This window comes from Arachis ipaensis, chromosome B05 (genome assembly GCF_000816755.2).
Source record: "Arachis ipaensis cultivar K30076 chromosome B05, Araip1.1, whole genome shotgun sequence".
Lineage (NCBI taxonomy): Eukaryota > Viridiplantae > Streptophyta > Magnoliopsida > Fabales > Fabaceae > Arachis > Arachis ipaensis.
This window is the reverse complement of record NC_029789.2, coordinates 130,936,536-130,945,143: the sequence shown is the minus strand read 5'-3', so window position 1 is coordinate 130,945,143 and position 8,608 is coordinate 130,936,536. Positions and strand designations below refer to the sequence as shown.

Sequence of the window (8,608 nt, the reverse complement as noted above, 5' to 3'; positions counted from 1 at the left end):
CCCCCCCCCCCCCTTCTCTCTTTCTCTTGGATACAAGTTTCTTCACGTCTTCATTAAACTCCTTTTGAGCATAGATAATCAAAAAGAGACATAGACATCATGTTATTTTAACTTAACAAGAGGTCTTGAGTTCGAGTCTGAGATCATACGAAAGAGAAAGAGTCTCTATACCAGAGTAACTATATTTTCGTCGAACAGGATCGTTTTGATTCTAGAGTATGTGAAATTCAAAAGGAAGCTAAGGTTGGGATAGAGAGAAAGTTGTGATCATAAATATATATGGCTGATACATTTGATGAACAGTGTGATTATCTATTCAAAGCAGTTCTAGTTGGGGACTCTGGAGTTGGGAAATCAAACTTGTTATCAAGATTTGCAAAAGATGAATTCCTTTTAGATTCCAAACCCACCATAGGTGTGGAATTTGCTTACAGGAACATAAGGGTCAAAGACAAACTCATCAAAGCACAGATTTGGGACACTATTATTATTATTATTATTATTATTATTTGTTTTTCTTTTCAATTTGCCATCACTTAATTATAAGTGTTATTTATTTATTTATTTAATTTGCCATTTTGTCTTCACATAGGTGAACCAAAATTCATAAGTTTCATAGAAGCAAACCCTTTTGTTTTCTTTTTGCCGTTCTTTTAGATGTTAGTGTTTTCTTTTCTTATTTAGTTTCTTCCTTCTTTGTCTCAATCCTATTAAAGCTTTTTCTTATATCCGTGATGAAAAAGTTAATGCTTTTTCCAATTGGCATTTTCAATTTCAAAGTGTCTCCACTCAAAAACTTGGTTAGCTTATCATAGAAGTATTTAATAATGAATTCGGCTAATTTGACTTAATTATTATTAGACTTCCAACCCTTTTCAGTTTCATCTCTTATCTCATTCTCCACTAGCAACTTGTTCCACTTTTCAACATTTTTTTTAGCCGGCAATTTTTGTTAGCTAGCTATGTTGCCCTGTTTGCTTTTGTTTAGTGTCTATAATAGATTATTAGTTATGTTTAAGACTTGATATTTGATTATTAATGTTTGTAAGACTCGCATTTTAAGTTTTAAGACATTATTTCAATTTTATTAATATAATTTTATATTTTTTTAGTTATGACCGGGTTAACCGGGTGAATTAGTGACCCACCGGTTGAACCAGTAACCCGATGACCCGGTCATATGACCGGGTTGATTACCGGTTCGGTTCTGATAACTATGCTATAAGGGAGGAGTTGGGGAAAGAAAACAATAATAAAGAAAGAATTGAAAAAAAAAAAAAAGAGAAAAAGAATTAATTTGTATACAGTATTTTGCAACTCATATATCACAGGCTGAACTTGATCATATCTCGGATAGGATAATACAAATAATAGTCCAAGAATTTAAATTTTTATGCACCGCCACAAAATTTTATATAAATATTTAATAAATTGCTTATTATTTTAAAAGTCTCATAAATACAAGTATCTAATTCAAAACTTTTTTAATATTAGTGTATAATAATTACACTATCTTCACAAGTACAAAGTAAGCGCTGCAAGCTAACTGAGTAAAGGTTTGGTTTTGTGATGAAAATAATGTATATATAACTATAATCCTTTTCAAATGGGACCCGGAAAATACTGGAATAAATATTGAACTATGGATTACTAGCTTGGATAATTGGATTTGGTTTTGTATATGTGATTTCTGGTTTAATTAAGATTTAAGAGATAAATTCTTAAAAATGTGTTAACTTCCATCTTAAGGCAGGGGATTTTGTTGGAATAAGACCTAAGCTTCTCTCCTTTATTCTGCATGCTTCATGCAATATTATTAATTATGTACAAAGAAAAAGGGTTTCATACTTAAAAAGGAACTTTTTGAAAAAAAAAATCATAATAAAACAAATTAAAAGTCTCTTTCCATCTCCATACCTCTGTTGATATATTTTCTTTTCCATCATATCCGTTTTGAGTAAAAACTAAAAAGCAATTATGAATTCTCACCAAGACGGCAAGACCTAATTGAATAGATAAATAGAAATGCTTTTTTCTCCTAATAAATCATTCTAAAATATTTTAATTATCAAATAAAATATTAATTACTTGTAAAAATTTTAAAACATTGATTATATTTACTTGTTAATTTTGTTTAATATTTAAGAAGGTGTTTAAAAAGATTATATCATTAGTCTAGTTAATATAATGGTCAATTCTATGGTGTCTATGAGTTGGTGTCTAAATTTTGCCTAACTTATCTTTTATAGTAAGTTTTAATTATCTAACTTACTTTTTGTAGTAAGTTTTGATTTCTTAAAAATTATTTACTTTTATATTTTTTAAATTAAATATTAATTTTTAACTTTTTTTTAATAAGTAGGCACAATCTTTTAGACATTATAGCATTTACTTAATATAATACTTAAAAGGAACTGGGATGTGGGATCTCACTGGCAGCATAGTTGAAAAATAAATTTATCAGTGTACTATATGTCCCATTTATTGACCTTAAATTTGAAAGAAATGATATAAATTAAGTGAAAGTTGTAGAACTCACTATCAAGTGTAGACTGTCCAACAAATCACTAATTATTTATTTTATTTATTTATTTAGTTAAAGTTTAATGCATACATAAATAAACAACATAACTACAGGGTAAGCCGGGTCCAAGATATGGGTTGGCCATTTCAGTCTTTAGCCTAAGCTTAAGAAAATGAAGGTTAGAACTTATAAATGATTGTGACAAAGAAATTAGGCAAACAAATTCATGTGAGGTGGTGAAGGTCTCGGATTTGGTCACCAACCCCACAATCACGCACACTCTTAACTCTAGCTGTTTATGATCATGTGATATCCATCTACACCAAAATTCTTCATTTAAATCACAAAATCTTGTTAGGTGCAATAGATTTAACACGAGCAATATTATATTCCTTGTTTGAGCAATGTTTTTTATTCAATATTATATAGGATTGGCTTAAAACAATTCACATAATCATGTATCATGTCTTCAAAAAAGAATAGTATGTTGTTTGTGTTTCTTTTTGGCCCAAAGATGAAAGTGGAATCGGTATATATCAAACCTCTAATCCAACATTAACAATCCCCCAGCACAAGATTTAACAGAAAAAGGAAAAAAAAAAGTGTGAATGAGTTATAATTCATTGCCTCGGTGGAATTATTTTAGTTATGCTAACGATGTATATGAAACATTTAATATTATAATGTTCTTTCAAGTTTTTTTGAAACATTGCTTAATTTGGATTTTAAGAGTGGATTAACATAATAATTCAACCAAATGGTTATGTATTTCACTCTAACAAAGCATACATAAAATTTTGTGGCAGATTTAGAGCTATCACAAGTTCATACTACAGAGGAGCCTTGGGAGCAATACTAGTCTATGACATAACCAGAAAATCGACTTTCGGAAACGTGAAGAAATGGTTGCATGAGCTAAGAGAGTTTGGAGGTGAAGAAATGGTGGTCGTTCTGGTCGGAAACAAATCTGATTTGGTTCAGTCAAGGGAAGTTGAGAAGGAAGAAGCGAAAGGGCTTGCGGAAACAGAAAGGTTATGCTTCATGGAAACATCTGCTATGCAGAACCTGAATGTTGAGCAAGCATTCTTGCAAATGATAACTAAGATCCATGACATCACAAGCCAGAAAATGTTGGAGGCCAAGAAAGAGAATGGCACAACATTGAGGATTTCAGGTAGGAAGGAAATTCATGTAACTGATGAAGTCACTGCTACTAAACAAGCTAGTTGTTGTTCAAGATGAAAACATACACATCATTGAAGGTGCAAATACTTTCTGTATAGGAATTGTTTTGTATGCTCATTTTACTATCTCACACTCCATCTAATAGTATGAGTGTATGTTAGCTCAATGTAGGTGACAATAATGAAAACAGATAACACATCTCATTTGTATAACTGAGTTCTTGTTTCTTCCTACTTCCCCACTTCTTCCTTTCCTGTCTTTTTTGTTTTTTTTTTTTCCTTTGTCTTTTAGATCACTTGATAGTAGAATGTAAATGATGATTTTAATGTTGATTGTGTGTGTACTAGTGTTGGAATTAATGTCTCGAGTAAAGTAATATCCATGGAGTAGAAGAGGGAAACATTAGAAGATTTTATCATCATAATCTTCAGGTTTTCAAACAATTATTATGAACAAATTAACAAACATGGGCTGATTAATAACAGTTCCAACATGCTTTTGTACAGAGACACTACAATCTGTGTGTGGAATTGTAGACATGATTTTACCTCCTTTATTGAAATAAGGTGAACAATCAATGTGTCAACAAAATGTGGCATACTCATGACTTCCAAAGCTTCCTAGTACAAATCAAAAGTTATATTCATGACTTCACACAACTACCATCAATAATTTCTTTTGTAACAAAAATTTGATCATTTAACTAATAAATATCAACATACTCATCCCCCTTGTATAAAAAAAATTAAAACATTTTATCTTTGCTCACAAGAATATCACCCTATTTTTCATTCCTGCAGTGTTATTATGGCCGGGGATAGCCTTAACTTTTTGAGAAGACCTCACTTGAATAGTTTAAGGTAGCTTGAAAATGATTTTTGATAGTTAGGATGGAGAAATGGAAGACAATACTTCAAGTAAAGATGATCCCATATCAGATCGAGGTTAAATGCGTCAATAGACTCAGCTATGTGACGGTGATGACTTTGCTATCTTTGCTTTTTTCTTGGTCTGAGCCTCTTAAAGGCCATAAAAGTAACTGCTGCAGAAAGAGAATACCTGCTCCAAACAAAAATAAATAAAATCAGATTCATAAAGCAAAATTTGATTTTTAAAAATACAAATAACACTATATTTTGATTAATGCTATGGTTAGTTGATTTTAATAACATATTATTACTATATTGATTTATTCTAGAATAATTACACTATTATATGACCAATGATTTAGCCTTTTTAACTAAAATACAGGCAGTCAGTATCGTGAATGGCCTATGGATGCCTGCAACCATAGTTATCAAAGTCGAGAGTTCATCAACAGTTGTGGAGCTTAGGTAAACTTGAATTGTAAAAGCCAACACGTAAACTCAATTTTATGACCTAAAGAATTATCAACTAAAGTACAAAAGCATAGGTAACAAGAACCATAACACAAGCACAGTTGTTCGATAAGCAAGGAGAGAAAAATTTACACACCATGTCAATGTGTAGTTCAGGTGGTCTTGAGGCATTACTGAACTTCGAATTAAGGTATTGACATCCTTGGGAATAGGGTAAGGATTACTTGGATTCACATTTTCATTAGCATCTTCAATATAGATAGTATTTTCAGGAAGACCACAAGCACGCGCAATGGCAGGAACATCGACATAGAACCACTGGGAAGATTCAGGATCATTTGCCGGGACAAATATGCTTGGTTTTTCACTTCCACGAACTATGCCAACTACTTCTTTCAGTGTAACAGAAGGGGTGTGATCCTGTAAGTTACGCAAAATCAAAGTAAGTTTGAATCTTCAATCTTCTTCATCAAAAAATGACCAAGGGCAAGAAAAAAACCTCCGCAACGATGGGCTTTTTAGACCAAAACCTCCTCCGAGATGTAGTTCCATCATCCTGTGAAGGAGAAGGAACTGCATTCGGGAACTTTTCATCTAGTGTAGCCTCTACAAATTTGTCTTTCCAACTACGAGGAACCCATCCTCTGTTAACAAGAATGGGAAAAGTGACACTACAAGAAGACAAGTTTAAAAAGTTATAAAAAAAAATAATAATTAAAAAAAAAAGACTAATGAGCAATGACTAACCCAATAAACATGTGACTGATGCATGCATAGCAACATATGTAGCAATCTGTAGCTAATGATTCAGATACAATTCTAGTTGGTATAAACATGTTATCTTAAAAACTTGAGGACTTAAATCTTATGAAATATGAAGCCTAAAAAATTATGGCCAGATTGTGCCCATGAATATATTGAAGCTTTTCCCATGAATGGATTATTTATTTTTGTTATGAGTCTTAATTATTAACAATTCATTCCAATAGTTTATTAAGGTTTTCCTTTTTCTCTGTCTCAGATCTCTTTCTTTTAGCTACCGGCCCAAACAAAAGAGATTATGAGCAACAATTACAATTATCAGTTTATATCAATTGGTATCTGTATTAGTTAGCCCTAACAATAATCACAATTTACAAAGCATTGTGAGATATTGAAAGTTTATGACTTGAAAATTGTTTTAGTAGCTCAAGCCAATAATAATTTAAGAAAAGCACTATTCATACACCCAACACTCTTGACACCCGTATAAAAATACGGTTTTTACTAATTAAATGTGTATTTAAATTATTTTTTAATTAACAAAACAAAGAGAACCCCTGTTTGGTTGCTAAGAAAATAATGGTGTCAAAATGGCGTTTATTATAGGGTGTACACGTAGCGGGATTGATAATTTAATACTGATATTTTACCTGTCTGGATGATTCTCAACTGGCATAAGAGGTGTTATAACATAGTAGCCATTTTCAGTAACTCCTGAAATGCTTCTTGAGCGGGGTCCTACAAAGATTGATTTTTTATCATCAAAAACTCCTTTGCATACCACCTTCCTAAATTCCAGAGTGTCCAATTCCTGAGTTGAAGGATAACTGCGGAATTGTAAAGGTTCCATTTCCAGCCTCTTCTCTCTATATTCCAACAATTTAATCTGTAATATTGAAACAGGGAAGTAACAGTCAATGTGCTAATCCGCATGGCTAGTACCAAGACATGCAGTAATGTAAGTTCATCTAAAATTGACTGGATTACCAAAATTCGAGCAGAATATTTATAACAAACTATTAGGTTGAAAGAACATGAATGAGATCCCTATCAACTACCTTATCAAACTTCCATGATCCAATATATGTAACTTACTAGTGAAGTATATGGTTTTGAATTTAATACAATCATTACATCCAATACAATCTCTATTCTATCAGTCAATCATGGAGATGAAAATATAGACGGCATAATCCAAAACATATATTTATCATTAGGAAGGGTTTTGCCTATAGAGTAAGGGGTATACCGGCACAAGTATTATAACTGTAAAGTGAAAATAAGAGCAAAATGCCAACATATATTGATTGTAACAAACCTAATTAAGTTACCTAGTGAAATCGCCAGAATCAATTTGAAATTCACAAACTACAATTAATTACCAGTTCTTAGATTAGTCAGTAGATACTTCCTAGATTGGTCCATATGGCTTGATTAGTAGCAGAGCACATCACATTTCATGTCAGGTTAGTACTTTACTTGAGCCTCATCACAAACACATTCATATTTTGCTGAATCACTTGCCAGGACCTTGTTGACAAAGCGATTCGAGAATAAAATCAACATAATGTTATTTCCACATACTTTCACTTATACAACTCGCACAATATCAATCAACACCATTTGTTCCATGGCTTCCTTCCCTCTTCTTACAACTGGATGCTTATGTGAGACTATACGAACAAAAGTTATGAGAAACTGGCCTGGTTAGTTTCAAAAATACATCTTCCATTTACTTTTTCTTTTTCCTTTTTTTATTTGGTGGTGGGATGAAATGATGAAGGAAAATGAAACCATAAAGTCAATGTGTTACATTTATTTGAATTCAATCTTAATAAACCATCCATAAAAAAAATGCACTATTGTGATACCAGTAAACAATCTCAAAAATAAAACTGTATGCTTAAATGAAATTGAGGAACTCTTTTAGCTCACCAAAATTAATCTCTTTTTACCACAATAAAAAATGAGAATATATATATGCACCCTAACATTTTCCTAATCATGATGAAGTTAATGCTACTAGTAGAAGAAAAGCACACCTTATCTTGTCTCCTAAAAATCTGCCAAGTCCCAAGGCCAAAAGTGATTGCTCCAGGTAGAAACAGCAACCATCTAGATCCTTTTCCTTTCAAAAAATAAAAATAAAATAAAATAGTAAGTTTAATAAAAGAAGAAGGTTGCATGTTTGTGAACACAAATTCAGCATTGCGAAAAACAAGATCGACCGAACAGATAAAGAATCAATAGAAGGCGCATGAATACGTACATACCGTTTGATCCCGAAGAGGAAGAGAGTGTTTGGTCGGAATCAGATGATGTAGCGGAAGCGGCGGCGGAAGTAAACGGCTTAGATATGAGGAAGTAAGCGTAGCTCCCTCTGCTACTAGTGGCGGCAGCGGTGCTACGACGGAGGTGTGCTAGCGTTCTGGCGGTGGAAGCCATTGCTGTTACAATGTTTGATGTGAGAGCGGAAGATGAAGATTTGAAGGGTTTATGGAGTTGGAATATGGTGTTTGCGAGAGCACTGACCGCTTTGGTGGACCTTACAGAAACTCCTTTTTTTTTTCTTCCACTTTGGTGGGCCTTTCGGATTTTATACGGGCCTTCTACTTTTTTTTTGTTTTTTGTTGTTTTCCTACATAACTCCCCTCACTCGGGTGGAAGCACTCATCAACCCAGCGCACTCCGAACTACCCAGTTACCAACAAACAGCAGTTTTTCGAGTTAATACTCATTTTGACCATGAAATTATCGAGCGGCCTCAATATGGACCCCAAAATTTATAGTTACCCAA

General features: G+C 32.7%; 2 protein-coding genes across 2 annotated transcripts; one reads left to right on the top strand and one right to left on the bottom strand.

Moving 5' to 3' along the window:
- LOC107644169 (ras-related protein RABA6a-like) lies at positions 7-4,041 on the top strand. The gene is made up of 2 exons (XM_016347981.2): positions 7-484; positions 3,324-4,041. The coding sequence occupies exons 1-2, from the start codon at positions 280-282 to the stop codon at positions 3,764-3,766; spliced, it is 648 nt and encodes a 215-aa protein (XP_016203467.1). The 5' UTR covers positions 7-279; the 3' UTR covers positions 3,767-4,041.
- LOC107644168 (surfeit locus protein 1) lies at positions 4,235-8,338 on the bottom strand. The gene is made up of 6 exons (XM_016347980.2): positions 8,085-8,338; positions 7,854-7,939; positions 6,462-6,697; positions 5,549-5,720; positions 5,186-5,469; positions 4,235-4,768 (listed from the first exon to the last, which is right to left on the bottom strand). Exons 1-6 carry the CDS (start codon positions 8,254-8,256, stop codon positions 4,699-4,701), a joined length of 1,020 nt encoding a protein of 339 aa, XP_016203466.1. The 5' UTR covers positions 8,257-8,338; the 3' UTR covers positions 4,235-4,698.

Excerpts from the sequence above, each read along its gene's own strand:
- LOC107644169 (XM_016347981.2), top strand. The coding sequence starts at position 280 with ATGGCTGATACATTTGATGAACAGTGTGATTATCTATTCAAAGCAGTT. Across the intron at positions 485-3,323 it reads AGCACAGATTTGGGACACTA|GTGGCAGATTTAGAGCTATC; the intron begins TTATTATTATTA and ends ACATAAAATTTT.
- LOC107644168 (XM_016347980.2), bottom strand. The coding sequence starts at position 8,256 with ATGGCTTCCACCGCCAGAACGCTAGCACACCTCCGTCGTAGCACCGCT. Across the intron at positions 6,698-7,853 it reads TTTTTAGGAGACAAGATAAG|ATTAAATTGTTGGAATATAG; the intron begins GTGTGCTTTTCT and ends TCAATATTACAG. Across the intron at positions 5,721-6,461 it reads GTTGAGAATCATCCAGACAG|TGTCACTTTTCCCATTCTTG; the intron begins GTAAAATATCAG and ends GTCTTCTTGTAG.